The 18,112-nt window shown below is 43.8% G+C and overlaps 1 protein-coding gene across 6 annotated transcripts in view; it reads left to right on the top strand.

Annotated features, from left to right (window-relative positions):
- PARVG (parvin gamma) overlaps positions 1 to 18,112 on the top strand; it is a 120,540-nt gene that overhangs the window by 20,695 nt on the left and 81,733 nt on the right. For 3 of the 6 annotated variants that reach the window (XM_030263407.4, XM_041713647.2, XM_012569265.5), the window contains one exon: positions 1,299 to 2,557. The exons of the other annotated variants lie outside the window; for them this stretch is intronic. In XM_030263407.4, coding sequence (XP_030119267.4) covers positions 1,299 to 1,378 — 80 coding nt within the window. In that variant the 3' untranslated portion in view covers positions 1,379 to 2,557. Of the gene's footprint in view, positions 1 to 1,298; positions 2,558 to 18,112 lie in introns of those variants that run through there. 6 annotated transcript variants of the gene reach the window in all.

Below are 18,112 nucleotides of genomic sequence, written 5' to 3'. Positions count from 1 at the left end.
CCCCACAGAAAAATTTGGTGAGAGCTCTTGATGGGAGGAGGGATGTGGTTAATTAATAGGTGGTGCTGTGGTTGCATTCTGACCTCTTGCAGGGCACATAATGCCTATATTCCTCTACAAGCTTGTGGCTGAAAAAGGAAGTCAAATCTTTATTAAAAATAAAAAGTATTATTCCAGTTCTAGCTCCCTGTTAGTTATTTGAGAGTGGGTGCATGTGCTGGGGACATAACACATGGTATCATGGAGAGGGAAAGAGGATTTAGGGCTTCCTTTGTTGTTCCTTTTGTTCTCTTTTCCCACTACTGCTTTGGTGATGTCAGCACTTTGCATGCTGGGCATTCTGGGCTGTGGGCTTTTTGCTGTGCTGCACAGAGCTAGGAGCCTGGAAAGCTAAAGAGCTTTTATTTATGTTCACATTAACAGAATAATGGGTGTGGGCTCAGGTATCCATGCTGAGATCCACCTTTTGTGTGAAAATAAATAAATCTGTGCTTTCCTTCCCCCCCCCCCCCCCCCCCCGGCTGTTCTGCACTGCCTCAAACACAGAGCTGATCAGCATAAGAAATACTGGTGCCAACATCCTCAAGTCCTTTACCTTCACTGGGGAAATCCTCAGCTAGTGAGTGAATTTAATATTATTTATGAGTCCTTGCTAGAGCAACACTATTTAAACTCTTCAAGGATCTCATTTAACTAGTGTTTCTTTGTTAGTCTTTCTCCCAGTGATTTACAGCATCAGAAGAAGAACAGAAACCCCTCTGAATCCATTACTCTCTTCCACTGCAATTTTTAAATAAAAGAGCAGTTTATCTGGTGAAGAAGAAAGAAGCTGAAAAATAAATTAAAACAAAACCAAAAAACCCCAACAAAAACAGTGCATCAAATGTCAGCAAAACATGATGGAAATATTGCAATAAAAAAATAAAGTGTCAACAAAAAAAAGTGTGCAAAAAAGAATCATTCCTGACACAGAATAATCATAAAAACCTCAAGATATAAAGCCCTATTAATTATCTACTCTGCTTTTTGCTAGTGAATTTCTTACTCTGCATTGTTTGCCTTTATTTGTCTTCCAGCAACAGAGTGCAGCAGAAGCCCCTTTTCTTCATGCTAATTTAACAAATCATTACTTTCTACTTGTGTAGTTCCTATTTCACTTCCTCTTGCAATTCCATTGTCAAAGTCCACATTATAACTGGGGAAATGTGGGAGCCTGTCTTTGGCAGGTGCAGACTCATCCTGTTCCAGGGATTGCTAATACTTCCCATCTGGTTTTGTTCTCTCTGGTTTATCCACAGATATTGTGAACGGAGATACGAAGGCTACAATGCGAGTTCTGTATTCCTTGTATTCCAAATACAGAACCAAGGAAGCATGAAGAGCAAGGCCGAGAGCTTGAGATGCCTTTTTTTTTTTTTTTAGCAGACCATGGTGTGGTTTTTGGATTCCCAGCTCAGTCTGCCACTGCTTCTGGGCATTCACTGGTGTTTGACACTTGCTATGTTACCACTGTACAGCAAATATGTTGTTCATGCAAGGTTTCACATACATAGCCTGAGCAACTGTAATGTATGTCCAGAGCTGGAGTAATTCTAGGGCTGCAGCTCTTGTTCCAGATCCTGCCTTCTGTATTCTCTGAGCTCCCCCAGTGCTGCAAAGAAATCAAATGTGTGTTTATTTTGGGCCCTGCATCCTTTGTTCCTGAAGGTGACTTTGAAAGTTGTTGCATCCTCCCCATTTTCCTGCTTTGGGAAATCATTTGGGAAACCAGAGAGGAGAAAGACCCACCAGAGTGGGAGGGCTGAGACGCACCTGAAGTTCAAAACCTGCTTTAGAGAGGTGGCCAGTGCTCTCAGATAGAAGGATATGAATTGGATGCCAAATGAATAGGTAGCAAAATTGAAATGTGAACTTACTGAGTGTTTTATAAATGTTTCAGTGCTCATTTGCTCGAATATGGAAAAGGCACCTAGCACAATATGCTGGTGTGAGACTGTGCAGGAACAGGGGTTCTCCTGCACAGCTGTAGAAGGATGCCCTTATTTCCTTCCTAAGTCAGTGCCAAACCATGTCCAGCTCCAATTGAAGCCCTGACACCACCTCTGGCTAGCAGGGATGCCAATGCCTGTCCAGCATGTTGCGAGAGGGAGTCACACATCTGTACTTTTTCTGCAGTAAGAGGTGGGCAGATGCTGGCTGAGCTCTGCAGCTGGTGGAGGCAGAGGCCACTATGGGTGAGAACAGTGAATTCAGCTTCCCAGCACCTCTGACAGCTGAGTCATCTCAAATTTTTCAGGTTCTCCTAGGTGAATTTGTCCAGCCTCCCAGCAGTTTCCTCTGGGTGCATCAAGGTAGCCATGATTTATTAACAACCACCCTTTGTCTTCCTCGGGGGATTTAAATCAGAACTCCTTTCAAAACCTCCATCTCCTCTCTCAACCTTAAATTTATGTCATGTTGCAGAAAACTAGAAACATAATTAGAAAAAAAGAAAGCTTCAGTATTTTTTTTCACTTCCATCTAATTGAAATAAATTTCCTGCCATGGGTAACTCTGACATTTGATCTCTGGTCTGATCCTCCTTCTGTGTGTTAAGGGGAAACTAGAACTCACCGGCTGCGACTGCTGACATTTACAGAGGAGAATTTGTTGTGTCTGCCTCCAGATCATGCAGCCCAGGGAAGATCCTTAGGTAGCAATGCTGCTAAGTCTTTTGAAAATGGTAACACTGCACAGCTGCTGGGCTACAGAGCTGTGCAACTTGCCCTGAGACCAATCCCTTCTGCGCCAAGAATTAGCTTGTGGCATTTTTACAGATAAAAATACAATCTTGGGTGCCAATGAGCTACCAAGATCACTCGATTCCCCAGCAAATGTTAGTTGTGTGTGCTGATCTAGACAACTTAAGTAAAGAACACGTGGTTCTTTCATTTGCAAGTCCCCATAGGCGCCTTCCTTGATTCCTTAATGGGCTTCCAAGAATCAACTGGGAGACATGAGAAGTTTGTTCTTGCTTTGCAGAATTTTAGGTTGCTGTAACACTGCACATAGAACATGCATTCAGTGTACAATGAATTGCTATTGAGCAGATAAACCCAGGATGTGGCTTGTGGAGAGCAGGGGTGAGGGGGCAGGAGGGCTTGGGCAGTGATTTGGGAGCAGTGTGGCCTTTTCCTCCTGGGAAGCTATCCTGAACCTCTTGCCTTGTGCTGGTGATCACAATTCCAGTGTGTGTGACTCCAGGCATATGACCTGGGCTAGGAAAAAGCCACCAGTGCTGGGAGGATTAGCTGGTGCTGCCCTGGTTATTACTGCTCAAAAAAACTGCTGGATTTTTCTCTGTGTGCTCTGAGTTTTCTGTTCTACTCCTCTGACATAAATAAATCTAGTGCTTGTACTTCCAACAGGGGAAGTCTAGATCTTGATATTTAATAAAAGAAAGGGTCATATTCCCTTTCCAACACCAGGTTGCCTAAACCTGTTATAAACAAGTCATTCTTTTGAAAACATACAGGGGAAAAAAGATGGTTAATGTGCTTGAATCAAAAACATGCTGAGACCAAAAATTAATGTTTTAAACTTCTTTTTATGCTGAAAGCATATTTATAATACACTTAATGTGCTTGACCTCTTTGATAAAGAGACTGTGTTTGATTCCGAAAAGATGCTGTGGAATTTTACTAATCCATCATACAGACACCCACTCCATGAATTGGTGTAGTATACAAATGCACTATTTACATTTGAGATGTAGCCACAGCCTTGGCGCCATTTTAATAATAAAATATAAAGTGACAGAGCTAAAAAGAATATTCCAACACCTGGTTTAGTGGAAGGTGTCCCTGCCCACATAAGGAGTGTGGGAACTGGATGGTCTTTAAGGTCCCTTCCAAAGCCCTACAGGAGCTTCTGTTGGTTTCCCTGTCCCACCAGCCAGTGGTGGGGTGGCTTTGGGTCCCAGCAGGAGCTGGGAAGTGGGACAGATCTGAAGGGCTCCCAACTCCTGCTTGCTGTTATCTTTCCATCATCCACTCTCTCCAAAATACCCAGATTCATCCATAAAAAGATGTATTTCTGGAGGTGGAGTGGCAGGGCTGTGTGGAGAGAAGTGCAAGTGGAAGGGGCAGAGTTCCCAGGGTGACTTTAATGGAATGCAGATACACAGGAGTTTTCATTAACAGGATCAGGCCACTGACTGAGATTGGTTCTGCCTGTAAAGCCTGAGACAGGGAATTGGAGAGCTGTCCCTGCTGTCAAACCTCCTTCTCCTCTTTGGGTCCTGTCAGGTTTACACTGACATTTTTTCCCCCCTTCATGTGGCTGCAGCCCTGGTGCCAGGCCCTTGCTGCCTTGCAATGGGGCAGGGGAACTCCAGAAGGAAAATGCTGGCAGCCTCCACCTGCTTGATGGGTGGGAGTGCCAATTCTTAGTGTTTGTCCTTTCCTTTTCCCCCTTCCTTTATTCTTTTCCAATGGTTTCTATTGTGTTGTTTCTTGCAGGGAGCCATCCTCACAGTGGCTGCTGTAAGTCTCTTTGGCAATTAGGCTTTCAAACCATGAAAGCAGCTCATTCAAATTCTTCCTCTCCATGAGCTTTCCAGGAGCTGTGCTTGTGTCTGTATGAAGAGATCTTGCTGTTCTTTCTCTTACAGGCTGCAAAAATTTCCCCAAAGAGTAAAAGCCATTGTCAGCTTTTCACAAGTGGGTTTTTTTCCTTCTAGTCAATTAATATTTTAATAAAGACTAGATGAAAGTGTTACATTGGAGGAAACAAATTAGTGTATATGAGCCTTTCTGCTCACTGTGGAGATGGATGGGTTTCTTCTGCCATTCAGAATTTTCTAGGATGGGGAGACTGTGAATAGGATGTAAAGACTGAGGTATGGAGAGATGAGTTTTGAGATAAGTGATAATGAAATCAGGACAGCAGTACTGTGGACTGGCACATCTCTGCTGTTCCATCTTCTCCATCAACCAGCTGTACTTTCTAGAACTTAAAAATGAGGGAACAAACCCCCAAACACAACAAACCAACTCTGGGTTTTTTGCATTTTGTTTTCAACAAAGTGCATGAGGGTGCCTTTGCCATTCCCATCCCCCCTTAGTTTTCTAAGCCTTTTCCCCCATGTAATTCCTTTACAACCAGAGTCTTCCAAGCCATTCTGCTCTAGCCACTGGCTAAAATTAAAGTTACTAAGCATTTTTTTCATTGATGCCCTCTCTCAGCCTACAGGTAACTAATTTCACACCCCTCAGCAAGGAACCAATAAAATAATACAGAATAGCAGCTAAATATTAGAGGAGAATAAAGTAGCTTAGTCATAAACTGATTTGTTTTATCTGTAGATCTGTAGCTGGATGCTCAGATGGGAGCTCCCCAAATCTGCTGTCATGAAATGCTGGGGAATTGCAGTTGGGGTGCTTCATGCTGTTGCTTGCACTCTATTGCAGGTGTCATTGGGATTTACTTGCACCAAGTTTATCCTAGGGCTGCAGGGAGGACACCTGTGGCAGTGGGGTGCTTCAGCTTCCTTTGGGGAATAGAGCTCAGATACAGGGTTATACCCATCCTGGTAAATGGGAAGTTGAAATATATAAATATATGATCTTAAATGGTAGTGGTAATGAAAATACATTTTTTTTTCTTTTTTTTTTTTTCCTGGGGGTGGTGAGGTTTGGTTTGTCTCTGGGGTTAGAAGTCTTTCAAGAACACCTGTCGTATAATCCATTTGCCAGCCCCAAGAGAACATAACAAATATTTTAAAGTCTGTAAACCCAGCACTAGTCAGGCTTTCAAGGATCAAAAGCCAGGAAAAACAAAATTCACAGTGTAAAAAAGACACAAGTACCAAACTTCACACTGTCTTGTCTTGTCATGGATTTTTTTTTCTAGAAATACTACTGCAGGTGTGTGATCTGACCCTAAACACAACTGAAGAACACAATTTGATTATAAAATATGAAAAAGTCTGGAGAGTTTGGGTCACATTAAGTTATACTAGTGTCATAGTAAAATAAAGACTCCTAGTGGAGTCAGATATTTGTATTTTGTCAGCTATTCTGCAGACACACCGACTAAAATTATGAAAGAAGTTAATAAACATCAATTTACAGCTTCATTCTAGCATTTTATTTTTCTGTGTGCTTCCCCCTACATATTTTAGTATTTTGGCATTCTGACTGCTTGTCCACCCCAGTTTCCCTCCCTTTTTTGCCCCCCTTGTGCTGCTGACACAGGTGGTCCAACAGCTCCTTCCCCTCTCCATACTCCGAGCTGCCAGGATGTCACGGGAAGTTATCTGGTAGAGAAGCTGTATTTGAAATGCAAAAAAGCTGTGTAAAAACTCTGCAAACACCAGCTGGCTGCTGTGTATAAGAATTTAAAATGTTTTTTAGTGATGCAAGAAGAATTTCTTTATCCTTCCTCTAACATTAAAAAAATATCAAAGATAGCAGATAACAGTTTGACTGAGCCACTGTGTTAGAGATGCAGAAGTACAGCCAGAACCAGTAATGAGCTAATTTGCCTTCCCCCCTTTTACCTTTTGATGCAAGGCAGCTGGGATATGTGTATCTGTCTGTGTGTAGTTTTCCTGGCTGTGTTCCCTTTTTTGGCAGGAAAATGTTGGAAGGGGTTTGAAATTTTTGGAGTGTTTGAGAACTCCAACAGGTCAGCCTCCTCTGGTGCAGTTGTATCCTGAGGTTTCTTTGTGATTGCATAGGGTATTTCTGGATGCCCACGGGCAGGAGTTGTGTGTGTAGCAGTGTAGCTTCACCTGGGGTGTCAGGTTGGCAGTGAACAGGTGAAAATAGGCTGGGGAAAGGGATTTTCCTGCATCTCGGACACCAAGCCAAGAGGGCAAGAGCTGTTGATAGAATTTCTTGCAGGGGATCCCCACTGTGGAAATGTTGACTCTGGCTCGCTGCTAAGTTTAGAACCATGTAAAACATGTACCCTGGACTTTATGCAGAGCAGATGGTGCAACAGGCTTTACTGGTTAGAGTGTGTCAAATAACAGATTGTCTAGAAAAGTTTGCTTGCTTTTGGCAGACAATTTAATTCAGCTCATAGTGTGTTACTGAGGTTCACTGTGCATCTCTGCAGAAGTGGGCAGCTAACACATTTTGTGTCATCTGCTATACCAAAAGTTTTTTAAATAATTGAAAAAAAAAAAAAGTAGAAGTTATGTCCCTACTTGTTCTCTTGAGTGGAGGTGGGAAAAGGCAGCTCCAGCGTGTGAGTAGAAAATGAAATCCAGAAAATTGATTCATATTCCAAAGCCACAATCTCCTTCCAGCTGGTACAATATTATTTTTTTCATTCTCTTCTAATATGTCCTTTGAAATAATCCCTCCCTTTATTTTAGAATCAGGAAAACATAAAAGTCTCAGGCTTTATTGCAAAAAAAACCAAAAACAGATGCTGCAAACTTTTAACATCTACACAGAGTAGGCTATTAAGTGTAGTACTAGCTATCACCAGGTTCAATAAACCCAAGCAGTGTTTAATGAGAAGTGAGCATACACAAACATGAGTGTTAAAGTTCTGATAAAGCTACCAGCTAGATCATATTAAGGATGATCATCTTGTGCAAGCTTCCTTGGAAGAACGGGATTCTTCAGGTCCCTCTAAGTAAAAGTCATATTTTTGTCTTCTTTGAAGCAGTTTATTGAAAACATTGTAGTGTAATCCAGGCAAAAGTACCCTGTTGAGCTGTCTCACCTGGACTGGTCTGTCATGCTTAGCAGGCAGGACAAGGCTTTACACCCAAGTGATTTTCTATGGCAATGCCCTTTTAGCTTTAGCAGATGCGTGACAGTGTGAAACCACTGTCCAGTTACCTCCTGGCTATTTAGCTGAGCTAATACATTGAGCATCCCAAAGACCTGGCCTGAGACGTTGTTTACAGGTGATACCTGAGGGGCATCAAGTCTTGCAGACTGTGCTTGTATGTGATCCCAGGGTTGGCCTATTGTAAATGCAGGCAAACCCAATGGGAAGAAATGGTGATGTCTGACTCCATTCAGAAGGCTGAATGATTTCTTTATTATAACTATGGGTAAAATACATCAATATACTATATAAAAGGAGGATACTAAAACTACATCCTACTGTTTCTGACTCTAACACGACTCATGACCTTCTCTGGAGAGTCCAGCCCCAGGAGGGTTAGATTGGCCATCAGGCTCAATCCTCACCTGAATCCAACCAAGCACTCACCCCAGGTAAACAATTCTCCAAACACATTCCACATGGGAAAAACAAGGAGCAGAAATAGAAATTGTTTTCTCTTTCATTTCTCTCTGTGCACCTCTACCAAAAATCCTGAGAGGGAGAGAAATGTGCTTGCCACTCTGGCCGTGTCTTTAAAATGGCCTTTTTCTCTAATAAATATTGTATCTGTAGCTCTGAATCACTGCCCATGTTTCACGTGTCAGTGCCTTGTTGCACATCTTGCAGGTGAAATCCCTTGTCAAGATGTGTCTTCTGTGAATCCATCTGTGCCCAGCTCAGGCTGGGAGTCAGTAAGATCAGTGAGTTCTTCAGTGTGAGCCCAAAACCCCAATCTTTTCCCCTCTGCAGACCATTCCTCCAGTGACTGCCTTGTCCAAATGGGTGGCCAGCATGGCCAGCAGTGTGTCAGGTGCTGTGACTGGTCTGTAGGTACAGGGTGGGACTTTTATTGACAAGGAGGAGGGTGGGGGGACGCCCTAACTCTCCACAATTCCTGTGCATTTTTCCAGACCCAGACGACAGCAGGCTCCCTCTGTGAAAATCCAGCCCTGCTGACAGACCACACTGCTGCCAGCTGGCATGCTTCCATTATGACTTTATTATTAATCAGGGTTTGTCAGTTTTCTATTGCTCAGCCTGTCTCGTTCTCAGCAGTGGAGCTGCCAGAGCCCCCAGAGGGGTGAGGGGACTATCATTTTGTGTAGCTCTTTTCCACAGCCATTTGCTGTCTCCTGGGGAGAGCAAATCCTGCCCAGAGCCTCTAGCTCCATGGGTGAGGGGATGTGGCAGTACCTCTGAGGAAGTGACCTGTGAGGAGGGGCAGCAAATTCACAGAACTCACAAAATCACTAGGTTGGAAGAGACCGTCAAGATCACAGAGTCCAACCCATGCCCTAACACCTCGAGTAAACCATGACACCGAGTGCCACATCCAGGGATGGTGACTCCAACACCTCCCCGGGCAGACCATTCCAGTACTTTATCACTCTGTAAAAAAACTTTTTCCTAGTACCCAACCTCTATTTCCCTTGATGTTCTCTCGTTCTGTCAGTGCTGCCTGGAGAAAGAGACCAACCCCACTGACCACAGCCACCTTTCAGGAGCTGTACAGGGTGATAAGGTCACCTCTGAGTCTCCTTTTCTCCAGGCTGAGCACCCCCAGCTCCCTCAGCCGTTCCTCGCAGGAATTGTGTTCCCAGCCCCTCTCCAGCCTCGTTGCCTCCTCTGGACGCGCTCAGGCATCTCGAGTCCTTCCCAAACTGAGGGCCCAGAACTGGGCACAGCACTCCAGGCGTGCCCTCACCAGTGCAGAGCAGAGGGGAAGAATGACCTCCCTGCTCCTGATGGCCACACAATTCCTAATGTAGCCCAGGATGCCATTGGCTTCTTGGCCACCAAGGCACACTGCTGGCTCATGTTCAGCCGGCTGTCGACCCCATGACAGTTTAAGTTGTGGCAGGGCAAGTAAGGAAGTGGATTTGAGTTTTACCTGGAGGAGGAGAGCAAGCAGGCACAGGTAGCCTGGTGGAGGAAGAAACTTGGCTGGTACTGGGGGGACAGCTGGAGGGTACACCAAGAAGGTTTATATTTTCTCAACAGCCTCACAGTTGCCCTTGTCCTACCTTCCAAGAAGATGCTGACAGCAGAAGGACAGAGTAACGCAGGCGAGAAAACACAATCCTGACGGATGGCAGGGAGCCTTCAGGTCTGTGTTCCTTAGAGGAAAGGGCTCAGTGACCAGCAGGCTGAGCGTGGTGTGCTTTGGTGCCAGCTCTGAGGTCCCAGCTTGTGCTGCTTTTGCTGGTGCAGAGCCTGAGACAGGTGGCCTGAGTCTTTGCTGGAGCCTAGCTGCATGTAAGCTGTCACATAAATGCTCAGGACAATACCCACTGGGGAAATGCTGGTGGACAGACAGTACTTCCAAAGAGATTTTTTTAACAGCTCGGTAATCAAGTATATAAAAATCCATCAGCAAACAACCTTACTGAGCATGCTGGAAAATTCTCTGCTCTCTGACTTCTCACTGCCTTGCTCCTGCGAGGTTATTCCTACAAAACTGGGTATGAAATGCTGCCAGCACTGGTGGTAATACTCAGGTGGAAGTGACCACACAGCTCAGAGGGCAGAAGAATAAAGGTCTCTCAGAGGTGACTGTGTGTGAGGAGATGTGGAATGTGTGCCAGGCAGGCAGTGCCTTCCCTCCTACCTCCTCTACCCAGAGGAGGATTGATACTGTCCAAAAACAGTGCTTTCTCTGGCCCGTGGGTGTTCTTTTTTGAAGACTCCCACCACTGACTGAGCTGTGAATTCAGTGGGAATTAAACCAAATTAGAACACGTTGGAAAATCCTTTTCAAAATACATAGTCTGCCATGGTGGGGATGCTGCATGGATGCCTTCCAGAGCTGCTCCTAGACCAAGCAGGATCATCACAAAGTGCTTGTGAGAGTGACAGACTCCACCCATGGGACACAGATGGAAGGCAGGGTGGGAGGAGTGTGGGCACAGGGGTGCTGACCCGTTATGGGGAGAAGCACGGACACGCGTCTGGGAGGTGATCCCACCTCCTCCTCCTCCTCAGAACTTTGCTCTGGAAAGAAATCCAGCACAAACTTGGCGGCTCCAGAAAATCCTTTTGGTGCTGGCTTGGAGCCACTGCAGTCAAGAAAGCCTGCTTTGCAATCCTAGTAGCAGCATGAAATGCTCACTCTGGTTTCACTCATAAACAGTTTTGGATTAGCTGCAGATAATTGTGCTGACTGTTCAGTGGCAGCCTCTCAACATACTTAGCCATATTTGTAGGTAGCAAAGAGTATTGGACCACGAATGAGGATATTTTCTTATTACTTTCCAATATCTCTGATTTGCTCTCATCCAAGCACTGAAGCAAATCCACAATGAGTGGTTTAAGAATTGATTGTCTATCAGGCAAGTTTATGGAAATCCTGCTTGCATTATCTTTGGAGAAATGGCTGTGGATAACCAGTAGTTTCCAAGCAAGGGATTTGGTTTTTAACAGATTGGTAATCAGGCATGGCAAAATCCATCAGCAAATAGTCTGAATTAGTGTACTGGAAAATTAACTAATAGCTGGAGGTATGCTCCTCTCTAAAATTATGCTTTCTGTGATTTGACAGCTCTAGTAATCCAATTGCTGTGAGTTTAATTTCATATTTATCTTTCTGTGAGGATGTGTTTTAATGCTTGTTTTAGCTTGCTGCCTTTAATGAAGATTATTTATTTAAAAAAAAAATAAAAGGAGGGTGCTTTGCAAACTAGATTGATAGGAAAGAAAGCCAGGGTGAGGTGCTCCTCATGCCATGTGCTGGAAGCAGAGGTGTCCAAGGGTGGTCTCCACAGGAAAACATCCCACTGCCTACCCATGGCAGGGGCAGGCACTGTTCCTGCAAAGGGAAAGTGTGGCAAGCACATTTCTCTCCCTCTCAGGATTTTTCATAGAGGTGCACAGAGAGAAATTAAAGATAAAACAATTTCTATTTCTGCTCCTTGTTTTTCCCATGTGGAATGTGTTTGGAGAATTGTCTACCTGGAGTGAGTGCTTGATTGGATTCAGGTGAGGATTGTTTGAGCCTGATGGCCAATCCAACCCACCTGGGGCTGGACTGTCAGAGAGGGTCACGAGTTGTGTTAGTTAGAAAAAGTTGTATGTAGTTTTAGTCTCTTTCTTTTTATATACTATATTGATGTATTTTAGCCATAGTTATAATAAAGAAATCATTCAGCCTTCTAAATTGAGTCAGACATCCTCATTTCTTCCCATTGGGTTCACCTACATTTACAATAGGAAAGGGACTCTGGGGAGATGCTGCTGCATAACCTGGTTTTCAGGTTTTTTTAGGCCCTGTTACTTTTCAGTGCAATTGAACAATTCTACAATGCTGTTTCTCAGTTCTCTAGTTTCTGACTGTGTATGGATGGTGTGTATGTGTCCTCATCTGCCTTCCTGTATGAGAAAATCTGTATAAAATTCCCTTTCGAGGTGCCCAAATGAATATAATGACTATAATGGTGAATAATCCAGTAAATAAGACATTTCAGGAATCATTTTATGATACGAGAAGTTGAAAATCTGAACAAACACGTGCTGAATGAAAGAACTTTCCATGAGGGTGGGGGTTTGCCAGAAAGACTATAGTTAGATGCAAATCTGCATTTCTCTGTGATTACAAATCAAGGCAGAGATATCCTTTAATTTGCAAAGGGATAGAAAAAAGCACTGATGTAAACCAGCACCTATAACAGAGCTGCTCTGTGCTAGAACCTTGAGGGATGGCTCTGCTTGGGTAGAATCTCCTGCCTGGTTGTGATGGAGTGGCTGCACACTGGGACATGAAACCACCTTATGAAGATTAATTTTTTTTAAGGCACAGTGGTCACACTTACAGCCTTTTTTTTTGCATCCCAGATTCCAGTGTCTGAAGTATATTCCTGATAATTACCATGGGAAGAGCCATTGTGATAGTGGTACCTTTGTATTCCCTTGGGGAAAAAACATAGCCAAAAACCAGCCTTTGAAGTGACGGCTGAGTTGTATTTTTTAATTCTTCAATGATTGCCTCAAGTAGATGAGAGCAAATCTCAGATAATGGGTGTAGCAAAATAAAACTATTAAGGGTGTGCTCTCTATAATTCCTAACAGAAATAACGAGGCTTATCTGATTTCAAAAGGGTACTCCACTGTCTTGCTATTTAAACAAAGAAACAAAAAAAAGTGGTGTGGGGCTGCCACCTTTCTTTTCCACTCAGATTCTAATGCCATTATCAGTTACTTGTATGCAATTTTTCTCCTTTCTTCTGGGCTTTGTTTTTCCCACCCCCATTAAGCTTTGCACTTAATCCTACACCATGTCAATAAATACACTAAGATGCAGTATCTGGCTGCAGATCTTTATATTTTGCCAGGCTTTGCCTTGTCCTTCCCTCTCTGATGCTCTGGGAAGGCTGGGGCAGGGGAAGAGAGAAACGTGTAAGAGGAATCTCTGACATTGCTGCTCTAGTGAACTTCTCCCAGAGCTATTATGGACCTGAAGAGAGGCAGGTACCTTCTTCATGCCTCTGTCAGTATTTTTAAGGAGGAATTATCCCTCCCTCCAAGTGTTCTAACCCCAAGTGCTGTGGTGTGAGTGGAATGAGGGGGTCTGTCCCTCTGCTCTCATCCTGGCTGATAATAACATGCCAATATAGGTGCTAGAACACAATGAGAAGACATGAAAGGACATGAAAGGAGAATTTATGCCTTTATTTTTAAGTGACAATCCTTGTGCAATGCTTCATAAAATAGGTTGATGGAAGGACTGAGCTGTGTTGCTCTCCTTATTGGTCATAGGGTGAACCTCAGGTGCTGGAATTAAACCCTGCAGCTGTGCATGGAAGGGTCTTGGTGAGACCACAGAAACCCAAGTTGTCCCTGTCTGGTCTTCATCATCCAGGTGGTGAACCCTGGCCTGTGCCACTGCTGACATGGCCTGAGGGAGGGTTTCAGATGAGTGTGCCACCAAGAGTGTGGCTGTACCACAGTGGCTGGTTGTGTGTTCATTCCAAATCTGAAAAACCCCTAAAATACTTACACCTGCCCTAAGATTTTGCCATCAATTTCTGCTTTGGGTCAGCAAAAGGTGGCTTGACAAGAACTGGCTTTTTTTAAGACTCTCTAATCATAGGGCAAGTGTGTGTGAAACTGCAAGAAGCCAATGGCATCCTGGGGTCTGTCAGAACCCGTGTGGCCAGCAGGAGCAGAGCAGTGATTGTCCTCCCTCACAGGGTGCTGGTGAGGCTGTATCTCAAATCCTGCATTCATTTTAGGTCCCCTCATGACAAGAAAGATGTGGAGGTGTTTGACTGTGTGCACAGAAGGGGAATGGAGCTGGGGAACATCTGGAGCACAAATCTGGTGAAGAAGGTCTGAGGGAAGTGGAAGTGTCCAGCAGAGAGAGAAAGTGCCTCATGGTGACCTTATAGTTGTCCACAGCTCCCTGAAGGGAGGTTGTAGCCAGGCTGGGGTCATTATACCAGCCCAGGGAACAAACAATAGGACCAGAGGAAATTACCTCAAGTTGCACCATGGGAACTTTAGATTGGATTCTTGCAACAGCTGGATATCAAGCTTGGTAACAGACTGCCCAGGGAAATGGCTGAGTCACCACCCTGAGAGAGATTTCAGAGTAAAGTGGATGTGGCATTTGGGAACCAAGCTGATTGGTGGAGTAGACAGTGTTAAATTTGCAGTAGGACTGTGTGATCTTCTGGATCTTTTCCAGCCTTGACGACACAGAGATTCAACTGTACCTCAGCATGGAGTCAAGGATTAGACTCAAGGGTGCCTTCCAAGATGAATATCTATGATTGCCAATGGAAGGCAGCTGATAAGAAAGACAAGAGAAAGACCAAGAGAAGTTCTTGGAAGAAGATTCACTCAAAGGCTTCCTTATCCTTACCCTGGGGCCACTCAGGCTGAGCTGGGATGGGGACAAAGGGTGGGGCTCAGCTGGCTGTGGTGCACTGTGACACCCATGACATTGTGGGGGCCATGCCACAATGGGGGCATCTATAAAGGGCCCCAGCAGGTCACACTGATCCTGTATTGCTTGGGCAAGCAGTGAGTGCACATTTGGTGAGGAGGCTGGGCTGGCTACAGCCCCTCATGGCAGAGCCTTGGGCAGGGAACCGTGCTGCTGCTCCCTGCTCCCAGATGCTACTTCTGAATTTTTTTTTGATCTTCCAGGTAACATCAGAAACTGTTTGCATTCAGTTCACTTTGTGTTGGTTTGTATGTGTCCAGTTTCCACGTAACTTGAATAACACTGAGGGGCATTGTTGGTGTTCATCTCCAAAAGGACTCCCTTCTGAGTAGATTTAGGCAGGGATATGTGCTAAAGCACAGCTTTGGGTGCCTCAAGCACTTCACTCCCATGATATGGAACCCTTCCAGCTTGTTGGCTTATGCTCTGTTGTAATCCAGGGAAATCTCTTCAACAGCCCAAGGCATATTTCCATGATGATGCCTTATGCCTTAACGAGGACAATCCTTGGGAGTGCTCTATGAATCTGCTGTCTTATGGAACTTTGCATTTATAAACTTCCCACAGAAATAATATCTCTATTTGGCTCTCTTTTCTGACTCACTTCTGCTTTGAAATGGCTGGGAAGGAGGAATGAAATGTTTGCATGCTGACAAATATCATTACAATCTAAGAAGCTCCAACCTGTGAGTGCGGCAAGTGCATTTCTCTCACTCAGGATTTTTTCATGGAGGTGCACAGAGAGAAATGAAAGAGAAAAGAAATTCTATTTCTGCTCCTTGTTTTTCCCATGTGGAATGTGTTTGGAGAAGTGTCTACCTGGAGTGAGTGCTTGATTGGATTCAGGTGAGGATTGTTTGAGCCTGATGGCCAATCCAACCCACCTGGGGCTGGACTCTCCAGAGAGGGTCACGAGTTGAGTTAGAGAAAGTAGTATGTAGTTTTAGTCTCTTCCTTTTTATATAGTATATTAATGTATTTTAGCCATAGTTATAATAAAGAAATAATTCAGCCTTCTGAATGGAGTCAGACATCACCATTTCTTCCCACTGGGTTTGCCTGCATTTACAATACTGTGAGCCCCAGGCTTTTCTCACACTAAATTCTCAGGATCTCCTCAGTGCTGTAACGACTGGTAGAAATCTCAGGCACTTGTGGTCAGTGTGGCAGCCATTCTGTGAATCCTGACAGCCATCCAGATGACCCCATTCCTAATCTAGAAATTGGGGTGAACACGACCCTGAATCCATGGCATGCCCTTTATGTAATTTGTGTGTGACTAAACATGGATTTTTATAATTTATTTATTTATGCTTGTGTTTTGCCAAACACATACATATGTGTGTAGAAATACTTCAGATTGATATTTTATATCTAAAATCACGGTCAGTTTTTCCCCCCTGAATAATAATTGTGAAAGCAGTGAAATTTTGGAACAGATGAAGCATGTTGAGCTATGGAGGTTCAAATAGAGGGAATGATATTCACCTTGGTAGGAAAGCAGGAGTTTTTTAACTTCAGCTTTTAGAGTTGTATCTAGCTGTTCTTTCCCTGCCTGCCTTCACACCGAGTCTGTGGTTGCCTGAGGCACAGAAGAAAGTCTGAGTATCAAAAACCTGTGCTGCAGGATGAGGAGGATGCTTTGATGGAGACATCAAGATATAATGCCTTCTTCTTTAGCAATTTTGTTGAAAATTGATAATTTAATTTTTTTAACATCCTGAGAACTTCTCATTTGACTTTTCCCCATAAAAATGACCAATTGCTTCAAAATTAAACTAGCCAAGACCCTTTATTAGAAATAGCAAAGTTCATCAGGAAGCTGCAACTAATTGGAGAGAACAATATATACACCAAAGAAGGTTTTAAACCAAAAACTCCTAAATCTTCAAGGCCAGGGAGTGCTGTTGTTTAGAAAGCTTGCTCAACTGACAGACTGACTTCTGGATGCAAACTACAGAAAACCATAACCATCACATCAGCATTTTCCCACTTTTTGTAATATGTGTGGACTCTGGCCTTGTCTGTGGCAAAACTCTGAAAGACCATGGTTTTCATAAGTTTTGAAATTAAATTTGCTGACTTCTTAGTGTGAAATTATATTTTTATTTAAAGGTTTATTTAGTCTTATAGACATTTAAAAGATCTCTAAATTAGTTATTCTGTTTTAAAATTAAACATATTTTTTTTCCTTTCTGAAAGAAACTGAAGGTTGACTGGAAATTAATTTTTTATTGTTGAAAATAAAAAAATATTTTTTTTATTTTCAACAATAAAAATTGAAACATAAAAAGCTTTTTTTTTTTTGTTTGTTTTTGTTTAAATCTGTGTATAGAAAACATAGCTCTGGCCATTAAGTTGCAATAATAGTAATAATAACAACAATACAGAAACAGCTTTCCTTGCTCACATGTGTTCCCATTTGATCCCTGGTCCTGTAAAACCAGCTTTTCAGTGGTGATCACTAATTACATCCTCACCCGAGGTTTGGGTATCTGGACTTGTATGTGACAGAAATGTCAGAACACTGACACGCTGAGCACAACTGGAATCAAGCTAGGCTCTGCGTGTATTCATTTTTGGTTTTGTTCTCAGGGCAGAGGCTATTTATTTAAAAATAGGTACAGTACCACTGGCAATAATGTCACAGAGGTGACACTGTGAAAATTGTAAAAAGCTAACTGCCCTGGTTTCAGAAGAGATGTGAGCAGCAGGCAGTAAAGAGAGATGGGGACAGAGGAAGCAGAAGGAGGAGGGCTGTCCATGAGGGGTGTGCAGAGGCCTTCCGAGGCACCCTGTGGAAAACCTGTGATCAGATGTTTAAAAAGTGTGTCTGCATGTATGTGTGTAAGGAAAATGAATGCAGATCCCTCCCCATGCCTTCACTTTTACACATCCCTGCTGCTGGCTGTGTGCTGCTCTGCCTTTGATATGCTCTTTTGGTATGTTTGAGTGTGTTCCCGGAAGTTGAGGGAAAGAAAATCAAACAGTAGAAACAGAGAATATGTTGAGATGGACAGGGCCCACAAGGATCATTGAGTACTCCTGGCACTGCCCAGGACACCCCAACAATCCCACTCTGGGCGTCCCTGAGAGCGTTGTCCAAACTCTCCCGGAGCTCTGGCAGCCTTGGGGCTGTGACCATTCCCTGGGAGCCTGTTCAGTGCCCAGCACCCTCTGGGGAAAGAGCCTTTTCTTCTGATATCCACCCTAACCCTCCCCTGACCCAGCTCCAGCCGTTCTCTGGGGCTCTCCCTGGTCACAGAGAGCAGAGATCAGGGCTGCCCCTCCTTTTCCCTCACAAGAGTGTTGAAGAGCACAGTGAGCTCTGTCATAAAT

Source organism: Taeniopygia guttata, chromosome 1A, assembly GCF_048771995.1.
Source record: "Taeniopygia guttata chromosome 1A, bTaeGut7.mat, whole genome shotgun sequence".
In the NCBI taxonomy this organism is placed as follows: domain Eukaryota; kingdom Metazoa; phylum Chordata; class Aves; order Passeriformes; family Estrildidae; genus Taeniopygia; species Taeniopygia guttata.
This window is presented reverse-complemented; position numbering and strand designations above follow the sequence as displayed.